The sequence below is a fragment of the Cynocephalus volans genome, chromosome 11, assembly GCF_027409185.1.
Source record: "Cynocephalus volans isolate mCynVol1 chromosome 11, mCynVol1.pri, whole genome shotgun sequence".
Taxonomy (NCBI): Eukaryota; Metazoa; Chordata; class Mammalia; order Dermoptera; family Cynocephalidae; genus Cynocephalus; species Cynocephalus volans.
In genome coordinates, this window is record NC_084470.1 from 56926487 (window position 1) to 56953095 (window position 26609).

Sequence of the window (26609 nt, forward strand, 5' to 3'; positions counted from 1 at the left end):
TTCTGCTACATTCTTTTTTAAGTCTTAACCTCTTTGTAAATTTCTTCCCTCATATCCTGGATATTTTTTCTCATTTTGTTATGTTGTTGTCTGAGGCTTCTTGTATCTCAGTGAGTTTCCTTGAGATGGTTGCTCAGAATTCCCTTTCAGTCATTTTAAGGATTTCCTGCTCTATAGGGCCTGGTATTTGAGAATTACTGTATTCTTTTGGTGGTGTCACATTTTCGTGGGTTTTTGTATTTCTAGTATCTCCACAGTGATGTCTGTACATCTGGTAGAGCACTTGCTTCTTCTATTACTCTGGAGTGGACTTTGAGGAGACAGATGTCCTCTTCTTTTTCTGGTCTCCACTGGTGACTCTTCTTGTGTTAATGCAGTCGAGTATCTGGCGGGCCACCTGCACAGTAGCTGTGGCTACTGCTGTGGTATTGAGCCATTTTTTTGGCAGCCGTGGCTATGGCAGTGGCTGTGGTTGACCACCCACCTGGAAGCAGTGTTTCTGGTGTTGCTCTCTCGCCTGCTTCCAAGTGGGAGGAGATAAAAATCAAAGTGCAACACCCTCAGGTCCTGCCTATAACCCTAGGTGTTGCTCTCTTGCCTGCTTCTGGGCAGAGGGAGCTGTCCTTCCCCCACTATTTTAAATCGTCAGCATTATTTTTTTTACAATTTGTTATGCTATGTATTTCATCTTCACATCATTTCCAATACTGGAGGTACAAATTGTGTGAAGACTTTCAGAGCGTTCTAATTCATTTTATGCATTTTTTGCAAATTTGATTCCACAAAACTGCATTATCACAACATTGACTTTGTGTGTAATCATTGTGCGTGTATGTAAAAATGATGAAATTTCCTCAGTAAATGAAGAGATGTCCATTTTGTGCATCTGCATTTGTGAAAGAGGAAGTTTCTCAAGATCTCAGCTCTTTGGGTAACTGCATACATGGTGGTGACCCATCACAGTCTTTGACTGATCTCTGGTGATGCATCAGGGATTTTGATTGATCTCATCGAAAGAGTTAGGTTGTCCATCATGGTATTTCACCAACCATAGTAATATGCATTTATACATTTTGCTTTTTTACCTATTTCTTTATGAATACAGCCTGTCTGCTCATAACTGTTATATCTGTGCAATTGTCGTTAGTATACATGAGCATTTATGCTTACAAAGGTATGTAGGTTATTATTGCCTATTTTATTGTGTAAAGTGGCCTGTAAAGTGTTCTGATGTGTTTTTATATGTTTCTCAAATAAATTCCCTTTTAAAAAGGTAAATAAATGTCTTTTAAAAAAATTTTTCAGAATTATATCTTTTGGACTTTGATTTTTGGGGACTGTGATTTTCAGGATTTTAGACTTTAAGAATTTTTATCTTTTGGGATTTCAATATTGAGGATTATGACATTCAGGATTGTGCCTTTTGGGATTATGGCCCAAACACAAAGCTACTGCAGAGAAAATAATCCCCAATAAAGACGAGCTCACACTGAGGCTAGAAAACACAAAAGGAAACAGATCACCACAAGCAACAGTTGGCAGATTTAACAAACCATGATATTGCAAACCTGAAAGATTTGATTAAATTATTATTTGATTAAAAGCACTTTTATAAAGAATTAAAATCTTAAAAAAGGAATGAAATATTATTACCAGAGCCCCTTCAGTGTATACAAGGGTGCATCACTTTTTTGTGGAATTTGTCTTATTGCCCTAACCCAGCATGTTTTCCTGGACCATAAAAAGTCTTAAAAACCCTTTGACTCCCTGGAATGTAGGAGCTTTAGCTCAGTAGATGTTTTTATTTTCTTTTCCTAAGGATACATACTCACCCTCTAAGTATACTTGTCTCCTAATTGAAGAGTATTAGGATAATTCTCAGGTTTTATTGATTGTTTTTCTTTCTTAGGTACTATATCTATAGTAGAATTGGGTTTAGGTATAGCTTGAATGCATCATGTTTCAAAGTTTTGGTACAAGATTGTACGTTATTTCTTTTTCAGTCACTGCTGACAAATCTTAGAGTTTTTATTAAAACTATTTTCTTGGCCATTTTTTATGGTATTAGAGAAGGGAACATCTGTGACACTGCTTCACGCTGCCATCTTCACTAGAAAGTCTCGTGTGAATAATTTTTAGATTCTATAAAAGTTTTGAAAACTTTAAGCAGCGCTTCAGCTTGCAATGGTGTTTGTGCGCTATTGACTTTAGGGTTTGGTTGCTGTTGCCATTGTTTGTAGCATTGGAGAGCTGGGAGATACTGGACACTTCCAGCTCATGGCCATAGGATGCATTTGCTGCCCCCAAATTAGCAGAGCAACTAATTACATTTAACCACAAGCATGTTGTGGGTGATCCTGGGAGACCAAGCTCAGTGGAATGGTGCAGGTAGAAGCCAGGCTGCAGGGAATTCAGTAGGGAATGGGCCATGATGAAGTAGAAACAGTGAGTGTGGACAACAAATGAAGACTGCCTGAGCAGGGAGAGGGAGAGACAGTCAGCAGCTGGAGCAATGTGTGGAGTCAGGGGCGAACTTACAGTTTTCATGTAAGGGAGAGACCTGAGCATTTTAAAATTCTGAAGAATCTAATAGAGAAGAAGATGTTGGAGTTAAAAGAAAATGTGGAAACAACTGATAAATGTTAAACAGTGTAGGATCCAGAGTGCAGGAGGAGAAATTAGTCTTTGATATAAGAGGAGCAACTCTGTCCATGGATATAGGAAAAATGTAGATGGCCACAGTTACATCTGAATGTGGGGACCAGGAGTCGAGAGAATTCCAAGAAAAGGAGATGAGGTCGTCTCCTGAGAGTAAACGGGGTAGAGTGGGGGATTGAAGAAACCGGAAGATGTTTTAAATAGCTTGAAACAGCTGATGGAAAATGAGGAAAAGTGACCATTTGTGACACTCAGAGAGTTTCCAGGGGATCTGGAAGAATCTCTGTGAGCTTCACGTCTCAGTGGTTATAAACAGCTATTCTCAGAAACACATACTCAAAGAAAGAATGGGGAGGGGAGAGGTAGATTGATGGATTGAGCTAAGGGTGGGGCTTCCAGGGAGGTCAGGGGATTGATGGGAAAGGACTAAGTGATAGACTATTGGATCGCAGCCAGACTAGGAGGATGTGACCACAGGAGGGGCTGGAGGATTTGATGAAGAACAAAAGTTACCGAAAGAGTAAATGGAGAGAGGCAAAAGTAGTAGAAGTTGTCAGCAGAAGAGTGAGCCATTTTATTGTTAAGAGATCAGTGCTAAATCAATGTTAACACACCTGAAAACCTAAGTCTGGGTGTGAACACTAGTGGAGTGAAACAGAAGGCCAGTGAAGTGGAGCTAATGAGCTGAGAGACTTGGGCACTGTACAACTAAGTCACCAGGATGATGGAGGAAACTGGGATAAATAAAAGCTTCTTATCCATGCATACGAGTCTTCACTAAAAGAAGGGGGCAATCAGGCAGACAGCAGCTAGCAGCAATGAAGTGGCACAGAGGGTGACACAGTTGGAGAACTGGACCAAAGCAGTCTCCTACATATCTAGGTATAGGACTAACAGCCCAAATGTTGCACTGAGGCCATGGGTGTCACGTTCTGACCCTCAAGTTTGAGACAGATGTAAGAGAGAAGAGTGTCCTCAAGGACAAGAGATGGTGGGAATGTTCCTGGAATAAATTAAAGCTGTCAGGCAGATTGTCTGTCACGGAATTCAGATTCCAGAGGGCACAAAGGAAGCGCATGGGAGGAAAGGGATTGCTGGGAAGTGAGATTAGGGCAGACGAAGCACAAAGCAGAGCAGTAGCAAGACACAGAAAAAGGTGTATGACCTGAGCATGTGACCTGAGGAGTGGAGCAAATGTGACAGGGATGGGGGTACAAAGGAGGTAAGTGGTCTCGTGTGTTCCTGAAAGTTTGGTCCCAGCATCCACAGGTAGATAGATGGTGGATAAGAAGATAAGAGCATGATAAAGATGCTGTGAAATGTACCAATCCCTACTAGGCAGAGGACGTGAGACTCTCTAGGAAGCGATGCCCTTCCTTCCAAGACTGTGTTGGGCCAAATTCTTCATGATACAGATGCCAAGATGGGATTTGGCATAAAAGAAATATATTAGAGGAGATGTGTGCAAGGGCTGGGGAAGCTAACAGATCCCAGTGTAGGTCTGACCCTGAGGCAAGGAGAGGGGAGGAAGCAAGGTTTCATGGAAGCAGCAGCTAAAGTCACCCACCAGAGGGGTCCACCTCCTAGGGATGGTCCTGTCGTTAGAGTCCCTAATAGAGTCATTGAGCGGGAGCAGCCCAGGGTGGGCATGGCCTGGCATGAATGCAGGCTTGGGTCTCAGAGCTCTGCAGCTGGGACCCTCCCTTCAGAGCTGTGGGGAGCCATTTTCAGGGCCGTCACCCAGCACAGACTTGCATGTCTAAGGAAATATTTCTCAAAATATGCTCTACTGAGCTCTTGGCCCATAAGTATCACCATAAAAATTGACAAAGGAGATTTCATAATCAGACAGTTGTGGGGAGCACTGCATACCTCTGTTCCTCATGGAAGATCATAATGCCTACTTGCATATTAACAGTTCTGAGTACTCCCGTAGTAAAGAAACTTGCTTTAATATTTTAGACCAGCTATTTTTAAAATATATTTGAGCAAAGTCCCCCTGAACTTTTTTTTTCACACTTTTTAGCATACTGCAGAATAAACTGAGCATGCATTGAGAAAGGCTGCTTTAAGGGATAGTTAACAGTTTTTCTCCTGGTTAGTATATATAAAATCTGTATTTCCAGGTTTGATTATCAACACAAGTGTATTTTAGAAGTATCATCTCCCTTTTGCTGCCCTCCCAGGTATCCCGGCTACTAAGAGGGCTAAGCACTAAGGGGCGGAATTCTGTGGGAGAAAATTTGGGAACAAGAGAATACATTCTCAGAATCCCTAAAATTACAATGCGCCTCTTTAATCTACTAGTCAATTCCAAACTACTAACCCAGCAGAAAATTGTTTTCTAAGAGCTGTTTTTGTACGTTTTCCATTAAAATTATAATAGCTATTATTTGGAGATATCACTATCATAGATTCTTTTTTTCTATACTTTCCAAATTTTCTGTAAGATTGTAATATTTGCTAATTAAAATTAGAAAGATAGATAAATTACAGGATAATCTGAGAGAACTAATATTTGAAAAAGCCATTGTTAAGGGGTAGATTAAATTACCATAATTCTAAACATTCTAATACCCATATCAAGATCAATATCAAGGTCAATATCAAGATCGACCTCTGAACAAGGTCTTCACGCTAGCATTCCTCCATCCCTTCACTGAAGTAAATTTAATGTTGTGTCAATCAGAGACATCCAGTTGAGAGACAGAAACCACACCAGTAATTTGAACAACGAACATTAATGACTCTAAAGAATTATTAACTCATAAAGGGGATAGACTACTAAAGGAAGTAAGGAGAACCCTAAACAACACAGGCATGGCAGGTGCAGGGAGCAGCCGCCACCTCTGGGCTGAGGCTCAGCACCCCAGGAAAGAGCCATCCCTCCCCAGGCTGATTCAGCCCTTGTGAGAGAGGGTGTGGCTGTGACCTGCCGGAGGGTCAAGAAGTTTGCTGAGGGGCTGCAAGTTGGGGCTGGTGGGCAGGGAACTGCCCGAAGGGGTACCTGTGAGGTTCGCAGGAGGGTAGCCAGCCTGCGTCTCCAGCATGCCTCTGTGAAGGAAGCTGCTCCCAGAGTGCCAGCAAAACTCACTAGGAAGCTGCCTGCTAGGGTACCAGCAAAACTCGCTAGGAAGCTGCCTGCTAGGGTACCAGCAAAACTTGAGAGGAAGCTGCCTGTTGTTGTGAACGCAAAATTCACTGGAGGGTGGGTATCAATAGATCTCCACACTGCTCTGGCTAATCAGCCCAAGGAGCAAAAGCAAAACAAAACAGAATGAAAACAAATCCTCCCGTGCTTTATCACCAACTGGCAAAGGAGAAATGTTTACAGAAATGTCCAGCTCTAAAATCACAAAGCAGGACAAAGAAGGGAGGATTGGGAGTTGAAAGGCAGTAAATGGATAACTGGTCCATTGTATGCTTTGCTTTTTTATTGAGGGTCGATAAAGTAGGAAGGATATTTCTACATCTTCTGTAAAATTCTTGCTAAAGCTGTCAGCTAGTGTGCATTTTCAGCTCCCTGAGATAAGAACTTAGTTACAAGAGAGAATGAGACAATGAGCATTAATTCCAGGGCCAAATCATTTGCTGCTTCCGTGCCCACCTTCTCAGCAAGGCCTTCTCGACCACCCTGCTCAAAAGGTGAACCCCAAACCCCTGCTCCTTCTTATGCTCCTTCCCTGCTGTACCTTTCTCCTAACCTACAATTTACTCATGTTGTTTTTGTCTGTAGAATATGAGTTCCACGAAGGTCAGGATTTTTGTCTGTTTCGTTCATTGAGGTACCCCCTGCACCCAGAACAGATCTGGGCACATAGTAGCACCCTATAAAGACTTGCTGAATGAATGAGTGATCTCCATACAGGGGGGATGAGAGTATGAAGTGATCATTTCTTAGACTGACACTGGGGGTGAATGACAGTGACAAAGAGGAATTCAGACCTTCAAAGGGGGGTTTGTGAACCACCTATGAAAGGCACAGAATGTGGTGTAGTTTCGCCAACAAGGACGGCCCTATTATGGTTTCAAATACTGGGTGGTTAATAGAACTTTCCTATTGCCTTAGCTTCAGATTTCTAAACCACTCCTTCCTGCCAGTTTAGGAGAAGTTTCCAGAGTCCCGTGGCCTGAGTGTGAGTAGGCTGAATGCTGGGAATCAATCCAAAATGAAATAAAACTGAAAGTGAAGGCCAGTGGGGGAGATGCGAGATCCTGAATTAACACCACCGTGCCTTTTGGGGAAACCTCGCATTTCACGTGCTGCTGGGGTATATGGTATATGAGGTGCCGGCTTCTTGGTTTTTCCCTCCTCTTCAACTGATGAGCAGAGTGGATATTCATGAGGTTTTTCAAGTTTCTAAGTCTGACCTGACTCCCCTTCCCTTGTCTGAGACTGACCAACGAGGATGAGCAGTAAGGCTTCGTGAGCAGCATTATCCACTCTCGCAAGGTTCTGGGAGCCCTTCTGAGGCTCCAACTCATCCAGCTGCAGGACTAGAGACCCCAGCAGGAGGGAGCTCCGCTGATTCCAGGCTGTAGCCGCCACCAGCGCTTCTCAGGGCACAGTGACCCTCACCCACCCACAGGAGCCCACGCTGGGGAGGAGAGGACTTGCTGGAAACAGTTGCAGCCCAGGTTCCCCCCTGCACCCACCCCTGCGTGTCCTCGTCTGCCTTGGCTGTCAGTACGTTGGTTTCAATTTAATGCTCACTCACATATTTGTCTGGGCTGTTTTTATGTTTATTTTTCTCTTAATGGTGTCCTCATTTTCTATTTTGTCAGGTACATATTCCCTATTGAATGCTACCTCAAACACGACTTTGGCATGAAAAGGATGTCATTCAACCAGAGATGTAAATGCTGAGCCAACAGGTAGGACTGGTCCCCAAATATGGCCAATCACAACCATAAAGAGTTGTTGACCCGAGAGAAGTTCGTTCGCATTTTTTCAGTTCTTTCAGGTTCCTCTTCTCAGTTCATCCTTCTTCCAAACCACACTGTGCCCTTCGCGTCCCTCGCCACTGCCTCCTCCCACCATCCTGAATCTGGGCTGTTCTTTCAGTTTTCTTTCCCTCTGGCCTCAGGTCCACCCCTACCCCCAGCCTCAGTTTGGAGTTCAGCTTCTCCTCCCAGTCTCTCCCACCACAGTCGATGTTGCCCCTGTGTCCTCACCCCCAGGCTTTCTTCCTCTGGCTTCCCCTTGGCATGCAGGGTCAGCTCCTCCAAGTGTCCCAGCAGTATCACTTCCAGATGCTTACAGAACTCCCTGCTTTTCTCCATACCAGGGCCCAGGGCAGCCCTGCACTCGCTGGCACTAAGGCCCCCTCTCTGCCCCCAAACCAACTCCTTCCCAATTCGCATCACTCTGTAGCTTCCATTTTCCCAAAATCTTCTCTTGGGACCCCATCAGCCAAAGCACATAGTGCTTTTCAAAAATGACAATAACAGCCCAAACACACACCGTCCACTGTGGCTCCCACTACAGGTTCCTGGTCCCTGTATTTACTCAGGGAACGGGCGTCTGCGAATGCTGATGAGATGCTGCATTTGGGGGTGAGTCCCCTCAGGGCTGGGTTTGTGGTTACCACAAACATTTTTCCCCTCTGATGGTAGCTGGTAGCTATTCAGAGTGTCACACGTCAGAAGCCGAGGGGTCTTGGTGCATCTCAGTGCCTTGACATCACTCCCTTCATATCACTTGGAGCAGCAGTGACTTGGTTCTCTTATCTAGGCAGCCAGGAAGACAGCTATCTAAAGGCCACTGAAAAATCCAAGGCGGGGTGCAGGGGAAGAGGGAGAGAAAACAACTTCCCAGTTTCTCTCAGACTTAAGACATACACTGGAGGCCTGGCGGAGCTCTCGAGTTTATTTCAGTTGGTTCCTGAGATCTGTCACTGTGGGAGAGAGTCCCCAGGGGATTAAGCGGTGGTTTGTGCTGCCCCTCAGGGTCAGGACCAGTCTGTTTGGAAGGAAGCTGTCTTTTCACTGTCCTAGGCCATTGCCACAGCTCCGTGGATGGTCAGTCGGGAGGCTGTGCCCTTTCCCCCAGGAACTCAGTCAAGTGGTAAGTCATGTACGTATTTAACCAGTTATGTCGACACTGATGCTTAGCATGGTTTCACTTTTGCAAACATTTGCTTATGTCTTTCAAGAGCAAAACATCTCAGCCTGTCACAGGGAGCTGCTTCAGGAGGTAAGCAGATTTTTTAAACATGTAGAAATCAAGACCTATACCAATTTCTTGAAATTGAGCCATGGTACTTGCTTCTCTTTAGTTGTTTGTTTTCTTACATATTGTTTTCAAGTAGGCAAGTTGTTTCTACCAAAAGAAAGTAACTTCTATGAAGACACTGTCTTTCTGCTCTATTTCCCGTGGCATCTAGCCCACCACCAAGCTCCTACGTGCTTAGCAAGTAAGAGGGGCATAGCAGCCGCCCTGGGGAAGTGAGCACGTGTGAGAGAAATGTTTATTTCTGGTCTTCTGGGATGCAGACCTGCTCTGGTTAAAATTAAGCGCCAGAAAGGGGAAAGTGTGGCTGTTAGGATACTAGTTCTGTTTGTTGTTTCCTCCAGGATAATATAGCTGTAGGAAGGGAAAAATAATCTCTCACTTCGCCACAGGGCAGCCTGAAGATGGCTAATTACACGTTGGCACCAGAGGATGAGTATGATGTCCTCATAGAGGGCGACCTGGAGAATAATGAGATAGAACAATGTGACAGCGATGACGCCAATACCCTCTCAACCCAGCTGGTGCCGCAGCTCTGCTCCACGGTGTTCGTGGCCGGTCTCCTGGGAAATATCTTGGTTGTGCTTATCCTGGTAAAATATAAAGGACTCAAACACGTGGAAAATATCTATTTTCTAAACTTGGCAGTTTCTAATGTGTGCTTCCTGCTTGCCCTGCCATTCTGGGCTCACGCTGCTGCACATGGGGGGAGTCTTGGCCAGCCTGCGTGTAAGGTCCTCGTGGGACTCCATGCCTTAGGTGTGTACGGCCAGGCTCTTTTCAATACCCTTCTGACTGTGCAAAGGTACCTGGTGTTCTTCCAAGTGGGAAGCTTTTCCCCGGCCACCAGGATGGTGCCCTGCACCATCACTACAAGCATCCTGGTGTGGATAATGATCATTCTGGTCACTTTGCCTGAATTCATGTTTTATAAGGCCCAGATGGCAGGCCAGAAGTACAAGTGCTCGTTTAGCAGACCTTACTTCCTCCCAGCTGATGAGACATTCTGGAAGCATCTCCTGACCTTAAAGATGAACATTTTGGTATTTGTTTTCCCGCTGTCTGTTTTTATGTTCTGCTACGTGCGAATGAGGAAAACACTACAGTTCAGGGAGAGCAGGTATGGCCTTTTCAAGCTCGTTTTTGCCATAATGGTTGTCTTCCTTCTGATGTGGGCACCATACAATATTGCCCTTTTCCTGTCTGCTTTCAAAGAGTACTTCTCCCTACATGACTGCAAGAGCAACTACAACCTGGACAGAAGTGTCCAGGTAACGAAAATCATTGCCACCACCCACTGCTGCGTCCCCCCTCTCCTCCATGTGGCTCTCAACAAGGCATTTAGGAAGTACCTCTGCCACCTTTTCCATCTGTGTAATAACACTCCACTTCAGCCCAGGGAGGAATCTGCACAAGGGACAGCCTGGGACCAACATGACCATTCCACTGAAGTGTAACTAGCTCCCTCTACAGGTGGGGCAAATAAACACTGACTTTTATTCCGTTGCATCATTTTGTGAAATTGTTTTAAACATTTACATATGAAATAGAGTACAGGAAGAAAAGAGGGGTGGTGAGTGAACACTGACTAAGCACTGACTGTGTCTCAGGCACTGTGCTAGGCTCTTCACAAACATGAGCTCCTCCGCTGCTCACCACTTGTCCATAGTGTGGGTGGGGTTAGTCTCATTTCTCTGAGAAGGAAACTGAGGCCCAGAAATTTGTCTAAGATCACACAACGAGAAAGTGGCAGGACTGAGACACAAACCTGGGTATCATTTGCTCCAGAGATTTGTTCAGCCAGCTGAACGTCCAAAAATTGGGCAGCAAAATACACAAAATAAATATGTGCTTTTAAAACCAATTTGATTATAAGAGAAGCAACCCATTTTTATGGAAGTTTCTCAGGAACATTTTCTTGCAGATAATTAGAAGAATTGGCTGGTTGGAAGCTATGGGGGAAAGAGGTAAGGTGACTTGTTCTGTGGAGTTCCGTAAGGTCTCTTGGCTACTTGCCACACCCCAAGGCCTCCAAGTCCCCAACCTGTAAGCTGCCAAGGCTTCTAGTGTTTCCTCCTACTTTATCATGAAGGCTATGGAATCTTAGGAAATTTAACAACAGTAAATGCAAAATTATGTTTAGAAATGTCTAACAAAATGAATGCTTTGTCCTTTTAAATATAACACGTGCCTCAGGCCTCACCAGCCTGTGACTACAAAATGATGTTGTACTGGCTGAATTAGTAGAGCACAGGCTCCCACCTGCCACATCACCACAGACCAACTCTTCCTGCAGGGTTACCTCCCCTGGGACCCCCCAGATCCCTTGATCCTAAAACAGTCCTCCTGTGACTAGTGTTCAGGACTGGACTCCAAACTCACCAGTCTCTTGAAAATCTTGCCTCTGGTCCTTGAGGCCTCGAAGCCACTACTGCCTTGTGCCATGGGGCATTGCACATGGCTGAGTCCTGCAGATGCGGGGCCTGGGCTGGCTGCCTCTCCTGCTGGCCCAGCAACTCACTTGCACTGAAGAGAACTGGAGGCTTAGCACTGATACGTGCTGAGGACATGACCAGTTCACCCCCTCCTGCTGCCCCCAGAGCACCAGCCCACACTGCTCCCTTCCCGGCATCAGACGTACGTTCATGCCATCCAACGTTGGAGGAAAGCAGTGGGTCTCGATCCCCCCTTCACAGGAGACTCCCTCCTTCCCAGCTAAAATTGATGGGGTGCAAGGTGACCTCTTTATTTAAGGATAAGGTTAAAGCAATGAAAAAGTAGATGCTTGAGGCACTATACTTAAAAAATCAATTGGTAAAATTATCAAAAGGGATGGAAAGACTGAACATAAACGATAACAGAACAGAACAAAGGAAGACATTTCTTCCATAGACTTATATTGGTAGTAAGACATCCACTTCAATACATGTCTCATAGGACTAAGGAAGAGTTCAGAAGTGAGCAATTAGATTTTACTGTTCCTTAGACACTAAGGACTATGAATGATGCTTTTCCAGAGAGAATTTGTATGATGGCAATATGTCTACCAAACCTATTCAAACTTTTGAATAAAAGCTCAAAATATTCACAGGCTTCTCTTAGAAAGTAGCTAGTGTATTTTCCTATGCTTAGATACATGCTTTTAACCTAATGTGATTTATCTATATTTCTAAAGGATCCCTCCATTGGAAAGATGAATGCTAGTCATTATCATGAAATAAAAAGAGAAAAGAAAGAAACTGATGGTGACATTTTAAATGAAAAAAAAAAAAAAACCACAGAAAACAAATAAACAAAAAGTGTGGCCAGTTATCGCAGTTAGAGCACAACTTTGTGACACCAAGGTCAAGGGTTCAGATTCTCATACTGGCCAGCTGCAAAAAAAAAAAAAAGACATTTTAAATGGCAGTCAATCCTTTTTCTATCTTTGAAAAGGATGTGGAACAATTGGAACTCTCATACACTGCTGATGGAAATGTAAAACAGTACAACCACTCAGGGAAAATCTTTTAGTTTCTCAAAAAGTTAAGCATGTACCTACCAGTTATTCTGTTCCTACATATCAACCCAGTAAAAATGAAAACATATATTCATACAAAGACTCAAACATGGATTTCATAACAACTTTATTTATATAGCCCCAAGCTGGAAACAATCCAACAGTCCATCAACAGGTGAGTGGATTTTTTTAAAAAAGCATATGTGTGTGTTTTTATACCCACACATACGTACAAGTATATGAATACTACTCATCAATAAAAGAAACAAACTATTGATACATACAACATGCATGAAATCTCAAAATGCTAAGTGAAGCTAGATTTTTTAAAAAGAATAGTTATTTTAGGATACCATTCATACAAAATCCTAGAAAATGCAAAGTAATCCATAGGAATAGCAAATCAGTGGGGGCGAGAGGGGAGAGGGATAGATTACAAAGGGGCACAAGGAAATTTGGGGGGATGGTAGATGTGTTTGCTTTCTTGATTGTAGTGATGGTTTCACTGGTATATATATGTCAAAAACGTATCAAATTTTATACTTTATATAAGTTGTTTATTGTATGTCAACTATACCCCAATAAGGTTATTTTTAATAAGCCTCTGAGACTCCCCAGACACTCCATTATGTTAATAGGAATTGTCCTGGAAATAAACCCTAAGCATTTGCCTGAGGACATCCAGTGCTGGTGTTTCTGTTACATCTGCCGCTAGAGCTGCCAGATAAAATACAAGACATCCAAGGACACACCCTCTCCCTCCATCACTGACCAGGGAGGAGGGGGAAGTTGCTTGCGGAGACCCCGTAGGGAGCAAAGTCTCAACCAGAATACCATTAAATGGCAAATGGAAATGCCATGGCAAGTCAAGAGAGAGACTGGGAAGAAAGAATCCCAGTAGATATGAGAAGAGGACCAGAAAAGTTCAAGAAGAGGAGAAGAATAAGGAACAGAGAAATTCTCTTCTCTTCACAAATTTATAGAAGTAGGTCTGGACTCTCTACCCACATTTCTCCTATTCCATGTAGGACAGAAATCTCAGAGGAAATGATATCATCTCCAGATATTTACAGACACAGTGATGAAATCAGAGAACAATCTTCTCAGAATTTTCAAAATGAAAACATGGAGTGCAGAGAGAGTAGAGATCTCCACACTCTCACAGTGACTGAGAGTGAAATGGTTATTGAACATCCAGTCTGTGGCAAACGACCCACCTGCAATGGCCCAAACACTCACGTAGTTTATTTGGAACATTAACAATCCTGTAGGATCTTCCTCTCATGTCAGATCCAGAAGACAGTTTCCTAAAGATAGGCTTTTCCACAAACTACTGCATTAGATAACTAACAAAGAGTGAACAGCAAAAGAGAAGATGGCTAGTGTGTTAAAGAAAAACTAACAGTGGTTCTGTTTTTCCTATGAATTATTTTCTAATGCAAAAAAATTTTCCTGTTAGGTCATGGTAATTCTGATTAGGGACATTTGAGAGAAAGATTGCAATCCCATGGACTGTCTCCCATCCATCTCCATTCTGTGCATGTGTGGGTACAAACGAAACTAATTTAAAAACGGGAAACAGCTGATGTATTGAATAGAAAAGCAATACAATTTGAAGTTGAAAAATCAATACATAATTTCCAGTTAAATTTGTTTTTGTTTTGTTTTGTTTTGTTTTTTCTTTTTTTAAAAGATGACCGGTAAGGGGATCTTAACCCTTGACTTGGTGTTGTCAGCACCATGCTCACCAAGTGAGCCACGGGCCAGCCCTTCCAGTTAAATTTGAATTTCAGGTAAACAGCAAATACGGTAATTGTTATTTATGGGACATACTTATACTAAAAATTATTTGTTGTTTACCTGAAATTCAAATTTAACTGGACATCCTGTATTTTTCTTTGTTAAATCTGGCAACCTTAATCCCAAGGAATTTACTTATTTTTAAATACATTTTAAACAAATTTACTCATTTTTAATAAATTTTTTTGAGAGGACTAGAGCAAATATAAATACCCCTGGGACTCTTTTAACAGGCAGTTAGAAGTGCTACAGTGCGATGGGCAGCAGCCCCCAACCAAGCCTTTCCTCTTCCCATTACCCTAAACTGCCACGGGGCGACTGCAACTCCATCTCTCAGGAACCCCAGTTCCCATCTGAGCAGCCACCTCAGAGTTCGGGAGGACACTTCACCTCGACCCTTTTGTGACATTCAGAGTCATGTAAAAGGTTTGAAGTGCAGGTCATTTTTTACGAGTATCCTAAACTCATATCCTTTTAGTTTATTCTGAAGAATTCTATCTCGGTTACATCTTGTGTTTCCCCTTTTTTAAGATGTGCTGTGGCCTTATTAGCCCATGTTATCCCCGCTCCCCAGAGAGCTCACCCTTCACTGTCTGAGGCTGTCGCATCCACCCTGAATTTCAATAAGTATTTCATACTTTACGCAGTGCTTTCACAGACATCCTATCTGAATGTCACAACAGTCCTTCAAGGAAAATTGAGTACCATCAGCCTCTTTTTGTAAGTGTGAAAGCTGAGGCCTCAATCACAGCTCTCAGGTGTCAGAATCTGGAGCTATTTTCTGGTATCATTCCCAGTCCTGCACGCTTCCCCAACTTTCCATTACTGCACATCACCCCAACCCTGGACTTCTTTGTGTAACCATGGGCTTGTTGTGTAGAGTGAGTTTCCTTACACTGGATTTTTCACAACAATCCAAAGAATTGGGGGAAAGCAGGTCCTATGGTCACTGCTCTCCATAGCCCCCCATTTTAGAGACAGTTAGAGGCAAAGTTCTCCCAAGGACCATCTTGGGCACATCTGCCAGAAGAAAAACTTTGATCCCAATTTCAGACTCTAAATCCCTTTTCCCAGGTGCTGTGGCCTTTCGCTGCAAGCAGATGGAGGAATCACTGCTCTGGAGACCCCTGCCATGCCTACTTGGGGAGGACATGTTAAGGGGTGTCTCTCTCCTCCTGTGGGACCTCGGGCTTTCCATAAGTGAGGGGATAAGGAGACTCCCCTGGCAGGGCTGGGCAAGCTGGGCAGTGCCTGGCTCGCAGGAGGCTGCCATGCAGTGCTTTGGCTCACTCCTTCCACAGATTCTGCCTGCACCCTGTGGAGCTTGAATTTCAGTTTTCACAGGGCCGCCTCCTCCCCACATTGGACTCCTGAACTGGGGGCATGTGGCACAGCCCCTGCTTTGCTGTTTGAGGGAATGTTGGGGAGGATTAGATCACCTCATTTAAAGCGTGTTGCCCTCTGCCCTCAACCCCATGGTCAGCACAACAGGTTTGCCCCACCGGCTCTGTGGACTGCCTCATCCATAGGAGCTCCTGCCCTCACGCACTTTTGAGCATCTGTCATTGCAGAACACCTGCTCCACTTCCTTGAAGTGCACACAGACTGCTGGCCAGGGCTCAGGAAACTTCCCCAGCTGCCCCTGCAAATCAGGCCCTCCATCCTCTGCAAAACACACAATCCACGTCCCCAAGTTTGTGCCGATTCCATCTGAGCACAATTCCTACATAAACTCGGTATACCTCCCTCCCTGGTTCTGAACGACTCAAGGGCAGAGTTTCTGTGTAGTTCATCTCTGCGTGAACTAGAGGAGGTGGGACATGGTGATGCATGAGAAGGCCACTGAGAACAACAGCAGCCAGCTCAGGTTGTTACTCCCCCAGATACAGGTGATGCTCACAATGGCAATACCTGCCTGTGAAAGAAGCCAAGAGGAAGGGGTGACTGCCAATGGGTAATGGAGCACTTCCTGAAAATAGTTACTATTTTAATTAGGATGTCCCAAAGTAAATTAAATGTTTTTATATTAGAAGAAAAAAATTTAAATAATCTTGCAATGTCAGTACTAAATTAAAAAATCAATATGATCTATGCTCTGGAAAGAAAGAATTCTCCACCTCTGTCACTCAAGGGCCCAGGGACGGAGCTGCTTTAACAGTGAGGGTGGAATGGTAGGGCATCGGACAGGGAAAGTGCTTGGTGGGCAGCAAAACACAGAAATAGTAATTATCTACTTCATGCCAACATTAGAGTATTAAAATAGCAGTTACCGTGTCACCCTAACATGCCACCATCCTATCACAGCTGTTTTCATTTTTGCGCATTATCTTCCATTTGCAGGCATATTTGTTCACAGGTACACTTCAATACTACAATAGGATTTTACACTCTGCTGTATTCACCTCTAATCTACAAATATCTCGTCTGTCTATCATGTCCAAAATTTTAATATTATAGCCTATATAACCATCTCACTGATAGACCTAAATTTATTAAACTTTGTGCTCTAATACAGGATAATTTTTATTTCTACTTTTTCTGCAATGAGTAATTTCTACTTTTTCTCATCATATTTAGCATGAGCTGTTTTCTTAGGATACACTCCTGCTGGAGTGTGGTGGGCATTACCGTGTGCCGGTGTGGTCAGGCTGAACTACATCTCCCAGCATTCCCTTTCCCAGAAGGTTCTGGTTAGGGTGGGCTGAGGAGAGATTCTTGAGAGAGCCTTGTGGTGTGGAAGTGAAGCCAGCAGCCATCTGTAGCTCACACACACTGTTACTTACCTCACTTCACAGGTGTGTGTCAGGCTTGACTGTCCCCAGAGCTGCCTCCAGCTTCTCCAACTCCGAGTCCGGGTGTGCAGGTGTAGCTCTGGAACAAAGGTCAGGACTTTCACGGGTCACCCATATTAGCAAGGTCAGTGCAACAAGAACTGATGCAGTTTCAATCTGTCCTTGTGGGCTCCCGCTTGGGCTACGAGCCCCGACTCGTTCTTGCTCTTTGCCATTTACATTCATCTTCCTTTCCTGATGCATCCCATGGACTTCAAGTTCAGCATCAGCTGCAAAGACAACAGCCGGATAGAGACTGCTGAGCCAGGCCACCTCCCCACATCTAGCCAAATCCCTATAACAAATCCTTAGTATATCTCCTGGTGGTTCTGTTTCTCTGACTGAACTCCCACTGATACAGCATTTGGTATTGAGAGTGGTTTCAGAGGAACAGAATCTGAAGGATACATTTTTCTGCATGAATTCTGGGTTCTCTGGAATTGGTTCCCTGATCTGATTAGACTTACAGGCACTGATGACCGTGTTTCCAGTGGTAGAGGAGGCACTGGCATGCCATAGAAAAACAGTACTCAAATTATCACCTAAGACACCTGTAATCAAAGCCAGAGAAGGCAAGGATATGAGTGTCTGAGTGTTTACTACCATAGAACATTTTAGTCAAACTAAGGAGTATAATAAGATAGGTTGGTTGCTTGTAACTGTGCTGGAGAACCTGGAGAAAGAAGATGATGAACTCAGAGCTTTAAATACACAGCTCAAGTTGTGTGTAAGAAACCCAAAATCTACGACTGCCCTAAAAGAGACTCTTATCTCCTGGCTGAGATTTCTGAAAGCCAAACCCAAAGTCTAATCTTGCAAGTGACTGAACTACAACACAAATTGAATTCCTAACTTTGCAGGGTCTTTTTTGTTGATGTTGGGGCATTGATTGGAAAAGATTGGAGACACACGGGCAAATTTTGATGAAGCTGAGGCCTTCAAACCCCTAAATTCCACAGAGACTTCTTTGCCAATAGATGTAGCCCTTCCCTCCTGCCTGAGGAGGTTAACTCAAAAGAACCTACAATGGGCTCCCCTGAGACAGTTGCCTTGTAAGGCACTGCTGATCCTACTCCCATGTCTCCTTGCTGCTGACCAGTAACTAGACTTATGTCCCAGCAGGCCCCAGTGGCTGAGGAGCAAAGTGTGACCAGAAAGAACTGCATGATTCTGCCAATTTTTATTAGCAGAAATCCAGGAATCATATGTGGGAATGGGTCTTAAATTTGTGGGATCATGGTGGAAGAAACATAAATTTAGATCAGGCCAAATTTATCAACATGGGCTCACTAAGCAGAGATTTTGGAGTCAGCGTTTTAGCTAAAGGAGCTGGGAATGGCTCTAACAGTTTGCCTGCCGGTTGACTGAAAACCAGCCCATAGGTGGCCTGCACTAAATGAAGTGTTATAGTATAAGTGCATGCTCAGGGAGATTGCAATGCCAGCATGTCCACTGTATCATGTAAGACTCACTCACCCACTTGGGGTCTGGAGGACACACCCTTCGCCACACTGTGAGAAGTAAACGAGCTCCAACATCCTTAAAGAACTCTGTGGTGGCTCTTCTCTGTAGGTCAGGAATTACAAAGAGAGCTGCTACCATCATACTGGGACTCCTAAATGCAATGGGGATGATGTTATCCTGAGGACACAGGGACCACGTGGTAACACTTAATTGCCAAAGACAAGGTAGGTGTGTTTACCATATGGACAGAGATGCCAAAGCCAGCAATCAAAACAGTATGACCCACAGAGATCTTTGGCTTTGGCTGGTTAATCATGGCGACCCTAGAACTGAAATAGATGGACAGCCTACTAAATTTTTACTCGATCTGTATAAGCAAGATCATCTCTAGTGAACAGAAATCTAACCTGAATCACCAAAACTGAGTGTCACAGCCCTTTAACCAATTCCCAGGATTGAGGCAGTTTACAGACTCAGAAACCCTTGAATAAAAGGAAGATTGGATCCCCTTGAGGAAGGACCCTGATACATTAGGAGCAATTTATGCTGATAATCTTCCTCCCAGCCTTCCTCAAGTGAGCCTAGAGCCATTTACCAGGGTGATTGTGCACTGGGGAAAAGTAAATAATCAGGCTTTGGAAGATTCCTGGACACTGGCTCCACACTGACTCTAATTCCAAGAGACCTAAGGCATCACTGCTGTCCACTAGTCAAAGTAGAGGGTTGGGGAGGTCAGGTGATAGCTGGAGGTTTAACTCAGGTCTGTCTCACAGTGGGCCCAGAGGGTCCCTGAACCCATCCTACAGTTATTTCCTCAGCTCCAGAATGCATAATTGGAATAGAGATAGTCAGCAATCGGCAGAATCACCCCACTGATTCTCTGACCCATACAGTGAGGTCCAAGTGGACGATACTGGAACTTCCTCCAGCTGCCAAAATACCAAACAAAAACAATACCACACGTCTGGAGGAATTGCAGCAGGAACATGAAAGATGAAGAGTGGTGGTTCCCACCACATCTCCACTGAGTTCGCCCATTGATTTATGCAGAAGACAGGTGGATCTTGGAGAATGACATTGGGTCCTTGTAAACTTAATCAAGAGGAGACTCCAGTTGCAGCTGCAGTTTCAGGTGTGGTTTCATTGCTGAGGCAAATCAACACTCCCTCTGACCCCTGGTATGCTGTTGGCGAATTTTTTTTCTCTAATCCTATTAGTAAAGACCAGCAGAAGCTCTTTGTTTTCAGCTGGCAAGGCCAGAAATACACCCCAAGGGAAACAGCAGTCTGTCTCAGACCCCACCTGATGGGATCACACCTGGGGATAGGCAAGACTATCTCCTTCACTGTTACAAGCCCAGGCCTAGCTCAGGAGCTGCTCCCAGCGGGGGCTGCACATTTTGTGCTGGGAGCAAGAAAGCACCTGCCCAGTGCCTCAAAAGCCTTCTCACACCCTCTAGGCCACATTTGTGTTGTTTTTAACCACAGATATTCATAAGCAATACATAATGTTGTTTACCATGCTTTTAAAAATTATGTAAATAGTCTCATAATGTAAGTCCTTTTGCAACCAGCTCATTTTACAGTGTCTAGAATGATACACACTGACACATTCATTTGTGTTCACTCCAGTGTGGTATCTACTACAGAAACAGACCACAACTTATCTTCTCTTTTGATGACAGGCATTGAGATTTCCACTATTTCTGGTTTCTTATAATGTCTCAATTGGACATTCTTACATACATCTTCTTGTGCACCCACAGAGAGTTTCTGTAGGGCAGAGCTTCACAAACTCTTTGGATATCCGAATCCTTTTACATGCTTAAAAATTGAAGACACCAAAGAGCTTTTGTTTATGTGAGCTAAATGTATTGTTATTTACTGTATTGGAAATTCAAACACAGAAATTTTAGATATTTATATTAATTGATTTTTTAAAAAATAATGAGCCCATTACATATTAACATAAATAACATATTTTAGGAAAAATATCTCTATTTTCCAAAAGAAAAAAATTTAGCAATAAGAGAGGTATTGTTTTACAGTTTTGTAAATTCCTTTAATGTATGGCTTAATAAAAGAAACTAGATTCTCTATTCCTGCAATCTGTTGGAATATCAAATGACAAATAGCCTCTGGAAAACTCCAGTCATGAAATATTGAGAGATAGGAATAACTTCTTAGTATCATTATGAAAAGTTTGACCTCACAAACCCACTGAAAGTGTCCCACCTGGAGAACAGCTGTAGGCTATATATCAAAGAGTAGAATGGTTGAGGGGACAGAAACATTTAGTCCACAGAAGTTGACCACAAGGACAAATATTAAAAGTGTCCTCTCCCATCTCTCATGATTGCAGCAATCAGACTCAATCTGTAGGACCGCTGTAAAGAAAACAAGCCCCTCATTTTACCCACAGAGAAATCTGAGCCCAGAGAAGTTAAGGGACTTACCCCAGGTCAAACAGCCACGCTGCAGCAGAACCGGGACTAGGCTCCAGATGTCCTGCCGCACAGGTCACTTCTTTCTCCCACTCAGGACTGGTCTGTGAACAATGGTCAGCTCAATGATTCGGAATGCTGGTACAAGCTAATTCCCTGAGAAAAAAGTACACATTACCCCAGGCCATCAGTCAGCTTTCCCGGAACCTAAGAGCACCTGATGTTCCTCCTGGTGTGATGTGGCAGGAGGATCACAGCACCGTGGAGTACATGGCTTTCCCCTCAAAAGTAAACCCGCACCGCTAGTGAAGAGGCCTGCAGGTGCTGCCAGTCCTGCACCAGGTCACATGGTGGTGGCTTGCAGTGGGCACAGGCAGCAGCTCCAGAGTTCCTGCAGCTTGGAGTCCACCACTGCACCGATGCTCACCGGCACCGACAGGCATCAGTGCTGGGACACCTCAAATGCTGATGGATGCTACTAAAATGTCCTCCTAAAGCTGTATGAATACACAGTTCTGCCAGTACTGTGTAGAATAGCTGTTCCATCACATCCTCACAATACTGAATATCATTCACAACTTTAGTTTTAAATGGTGCTAATCTAATCAATAAAAAAATTACCTGATTACTGGTGAGTTGAGGATCTTTTTAAAAGGTTATGTAATATCAATATTCCTTCTTCTGATGAAATATTTTGCCCATCGTATTTTATTTAAGTTCTCTCTATGTGCTGTAATTATCAATAGAATATCTGACCCAGTTTCCAGTGTTCTTCACATGTTTGGAAACACATTAAGAACAAGGGAGGGAACTGATGTGGGACTAACCAAGGGATGCATAGAGCTTGTCTACAGTTACTCTGAGGCTCCCGTGTCAATTCCCCCACCACACACTCCTCAGTTTCCCCTGCTTTGTTAATTAGATAAGGCCAATAATTTTCATGGATGTAAGGAACAAAGACTCATTTTCAATGGGAAATGTGAGGTTGGATTTTATGACTGCAGTGGTAAAAAGAAATGGGGGATTTAAATATATGGGACGTATAGGATCCAAACCCTGGTTTAAAAAAAAAAAAGTCATTGGAGTATTGTTTGAAAATTCAAGGATTAAATAACTTTTTGGATTCCATAGGAGTTGAATTATTCTGAACCCACAGGATATTTTGTTTCGTAGAATACACAGAAACCATGGGAAAGAAAGAGGAAGGCGTGGCAAATAAGCTAGAGATGAAACAACTTCTTTAGAGAAAGGTTTGGGACTTAAGAGGCCCCAGTAGACAGATATAAAAATGATACTGGCGATGTACCCAAACTTAAAGTTGTGACCCAGGGTAGGGGAGATGAAATTGTTACTGGGCCTCAGAAAGTGACTGGTTTTACTTAGCAATGACCCGAAGGGAGGGTTTCTGAAATCAAGCATGAAGGATTCCCCCACGGGGAGCCCAATCTTGGAAACTACTGTGTGTTTCTCTGCACAGAGAAGCATCCTCAATGCAGGATAAATTGGAAAGTATCACAAGTACCGGGGGAGGGGTGCGGGCCATCCTGTGCCTGGTAGGCCTTCTGTTTCCATGGTGGCTGTGCAGCTGTGCAGGTAGAGCCCTACCTATGACATCCTGATGGGGGTTGCACAGGGCTGAAATGCAGCCACACTGCTCACTGGGATGTGCCCCCAGAAGGGGGCATCACCCTAGGACTTTGCACAGAGGCTATATTGGCTGGCATGGCCATCCTCTGCCTGCTCACTGACCAAGCACCAAGAAGTGCTCTGCACAGATTTCCCTGCGCTGTCTGTCCCACTGTCCCTGTCCTGTGTGTGCGCACACGCGTGCACAGGTCTCTCTCTGTGAAGCTGTCCTGGCCCATTATTCAATACGCTTGAACACGCTTCACAAATGTAGGTTAATTCCACTTAGGGAAGGAGAGGAAGGCGAGCTTCTCTTGCAAGGTCAGGCTCAGAGAAGAGCAGAGGCCTGACCTGCCAGTTTTGACCTTCTTCTTGCAGTTCTGCAAAGTGGTGTTAACCCACCATTCCTGGTGGCAAAGACCTGGAGAAGGGCAGGGCTGGGAAGGGCTCAGCCCACGCTGCCTCCATCGGGCGGGTCTGCGGAGGGCGTCTGCATTGTCTGTTCAAGAACCCTTGGGCGAGGTCTAGGAGGAGCATCCTCCCCACTGCGTCCTCCCCACTGCGTCCTCCCCACTGCGTCCTCCCCACCGCACCCTCCCCACTGTGTCTGTCCTCCCCCTGCACCTGGGGGGCAGAGAGCAGAAGAGCAAATGTATCTGCAAAGTTTAATCATCTGAAATACTGGAAAATGAACAGGAAATGACACTCTCGGGCTCTCTCTCAATTCAACAAGGAGGAAATGGAAAGTTAAGGGGCTCTTTGGTTTGTATGTTGGTTTTTGCGCTTTGCAATTAAAGTAGCACAGTCAAGTCCTAGAAAATTCAACATTTTAAACAAGTGGCCTGAGGCAGAACCATAGACCAAGGAGGCATTGTTTCATTTTGCGTTTCTGAAGGCAAAGGGAGGAAGGCAGGGTCCCAGGGTCCACTGCACATAGCAAGACTGCAATGGCCATGTGGCCCACCAAGGGGCAGGAAATAGAGAAAAAGGCAGGTGAGTTGGGACCATGTCGAATGAAAGGCCATGAGCTCTCCCTGGAGACACGACTGTAGGAAGCCTGGGGTGTGAGGACATGAAAGCAGGGACACCACATAGTCCACACTCAACTCAGCATCAGGGTGAAAGAATTTGGGAGTTGAAGACTGCGTGGCAGTTCAGAGGCGCAAACTACACAAACGGCATGGAGTAGGAGCAGAGCAGCACTGGGTAGTCCCGGGACTCTTTGTGCACATTCCAAAGTCTGCAAGATTTGTGAGTATGACTGTCTGGGACAGCTCACCATGGATATGGTTTCTGGTTTGTTTTCTCTCCCAAGGATATGAGAAGCACAGAATCTTAGCAGCCCTTCCAGAGGAACACTTCTCTTGATTGCTCAAAGTTCACACACTGGCCCCATTTGATGCCCATCTCCTGCACTGCAGAAGGCTCAGGCCATTCCTGAGAATTCCCACAGACCCCAAAGGGCTCACTGTCCCTGACCTCTCTGACCACCACACCCCAGCTGCTCCGTCAGTTACTCATCTTAGCCACCCTCTCATCTCAGGGGCTGCTGTCTTCTCCCCATGTGCTCCCCCACATGCAGACACTATTCTGGGTTTTTAATCCCCAAAGAAAGGTGCATGATAGCCAGCAAAGGTCAGTCGTTGATGTTCTGGGCACCCATGATCAAGCTCCCTGGCCTTCAGGGGCAGGGATCATCTCCATGATGACCTTCTTCTTCAGGGCCACCCACCCTCTCTGAGCAGGTGTTTCCACCATCTCTGTGCCTCTCCCCACCTGCAGCCATCTCTAAGTTTCCCTAGTCATTAGCAGAGCAAGGAAGCTCTATTTGACTGGGAACTCTCATCTGCAGGGCAGAGAGCTCACTGTTCTTAACTGAAGTGGCCTCCCAAGGCGCATTCCTAACAAAAGAATCCACTCAAAGATGGACTCCAGTTCTACCCTAAAATTCAGACACAGCCTCTCACATTCTTTTCATTTCTGCTCAAACACTAGTAATCACCCACCTTGGGACATGGTGCTCACAGTGGCTGGTGATTTGCTCACACTCTGCATTTCATGACGTGGGCCTGATGATCATGGATATTCCCATGAATTCTGTTGACCTCAGTAAACTTTAGAAAAGAGGGACATACGAGAGCCTTGGGGTTGAGTTAACTAAAAGTACTGCTCAGATGCAGAAATGCAAGGGAAGTAGAGTGTCCTGTTGCCAAAGTATTCACCACTCCTTCCTACTGGGCCGCCTCCTTGATCCTGCGGTCACGTGACTTGCTTTGGCCAAAGAAATGATGGAAATGAAAGGACCTGTCCCAAGCAGAAGCTTTACTAGCTACTGTATGGTGCCTCCATCTCTCTTTCATTTCCCCCGTCTTGAACCCAACATACACCAAATGGGGGCTGTGGTTCAGCCTGGATCTCAGAACGGGAGATAAGAGATAGAGCCATGACTGACCCACACTGGACAAGAGAGAAAACTGTTGTGTAGGCCACTAAGGGTTCGATTTGGGGGCCATTTGCAACAGCAATATAACTTAGCATGAGCAGATGGCTGCAGTGACATTAGATTTCATTTCAACCAGGAAAAGGGGATTTCACTGGTGGGCCTTTAATTGCACTTTCGTATCTTACCTACACAAGAAGATTTATACTGTTCAAATATTACATTTTATAGTGCTGGCATTATAGCTACACCATCGAATGCTGCTCACTGAATATCTTCTCAGACTGGTGAGGACAGACAACATATCTGGCCGTAATTCAAAGTAGCACAGAGAAAACAGAAGTGAGTTTTCATCCTAGTACTATGGTGACTTCATTAACGTCCTTTCCTGACAGATTCAGAAGCTGCTTTAGGCAGCAGCAGAACTGCCCACCTCACTGATGGCGGTGCGCACTGGCCAGTGATCACGCCCACGAAGGGGGCAGAACTTCAGTACCCTTGTATAGAAAAACTTAAAGCGGGAAAGCAATCCCTTCCCAGGGAAGGGTCACTAATCTGAGAACAGATACCTGGTGAGAGGACTCCGTGCATCAGTAGCTAAAACCCAGTCATTTGTTTCTCTCTTAATCCATTTCCCTTGCATCAATACAATGAGTCAGAAACAAAACTCCAGAGAAGAAAATAGTGAGGGACACATTTAAAGATCAAAGCATGGACCTCCAAAAAGGCAGAGAAAGGAAGGCCAGAAAAGGGGAACGGTGTCTTGGAAGCTGAGAGAACAGGTTTTAGGCGGAGTGCCTGGTCAACAGGATCAGAAACAGCAAAGGGGCCAGTGGGACGGTAGCTGAAACCCCTATAAGTACAGCGCCTGGGAGGGTGTGGGAGTCTTTTCCAGAACACTTCTGGAGAGTGAATAGATTAGAGTCAACTGCAGTGGGAGAAAGAGAATGAAAAGGAAGAAAGTCAATAAAGCCAGCTTAGACTAACTATGCTTTGGAGAGCTTGGTGGAGAAAAGTGGGTTAAAAAAAACTAGGGACTAGAGGTTAACTGGAAGTTGAAGGCCAGTAAGATCAAGGGATGGAAGAATTTCACACATTTTCCTATCCTGTCCTAATGTGTACATTTACCATACCGGATGATGTTTATTTAAAATACCAAGTTATCACAAATATTCCTGGTATTCAGTTTCTTTCACTGATCTTTTGATTCCTATGCTTTCTATTCCTGTCCTAGCTTAGAATCACACAAACACACATGCACACACAGATGCACGCACACACATTCCCAGGCACACACGTGCACACATACTGAGACAACTATGTGAATAACCAACAAGATCCCGTGGGAAAAACAGTTGCTTGGCCCGGCCTTAGATCTCAGATCATTGAGCATTATACCCAAAACTGCAAGAGAGAAGAGGAGCTGGACCTGAAAAACTTGGAAGAAAACGTCCAACTGTGCAGGTTATTTTTTCAGACACAAGATTTCAGTGTAAAATTCCAGAAAAGATGAGCGACGCTTTATAAGGAGAGAAAATCAACAGTATTTCTAATTTTATTTCTTGTTAAGGTGACAGCAGGTAATTGTGAGAACAAATGAGATTGGCAAGCCCCAC

General features: G+C 44.5%; 1 protein-coding gene across 1 annotated transcript; it reads left to right on the plus strand.

Annotated features, from left to right (window-relative positions):
- Window positions 1-8624: 8624 nt before the first annotated feature.
- CCRL2 (C-C motif chemokine receptor like 2) lies at window positions 8625-10347 on the plus strand. Its single transcript, XM_063115274.1, has 2 exons — window positions 8625-8725; window positions 9283-10347. Exon 2 carries the CDS (start codon window positions 9295-9297, stop codon window positions 10345-10347), a length of 1053 nt encoding a protein of 350 aa, XP_062971344.1. The 5' UTR covers window positions 8625-8725; window positions 9283-9294.
- Window positions 10348-26609: the final 16262 nt, after the last annotated feature.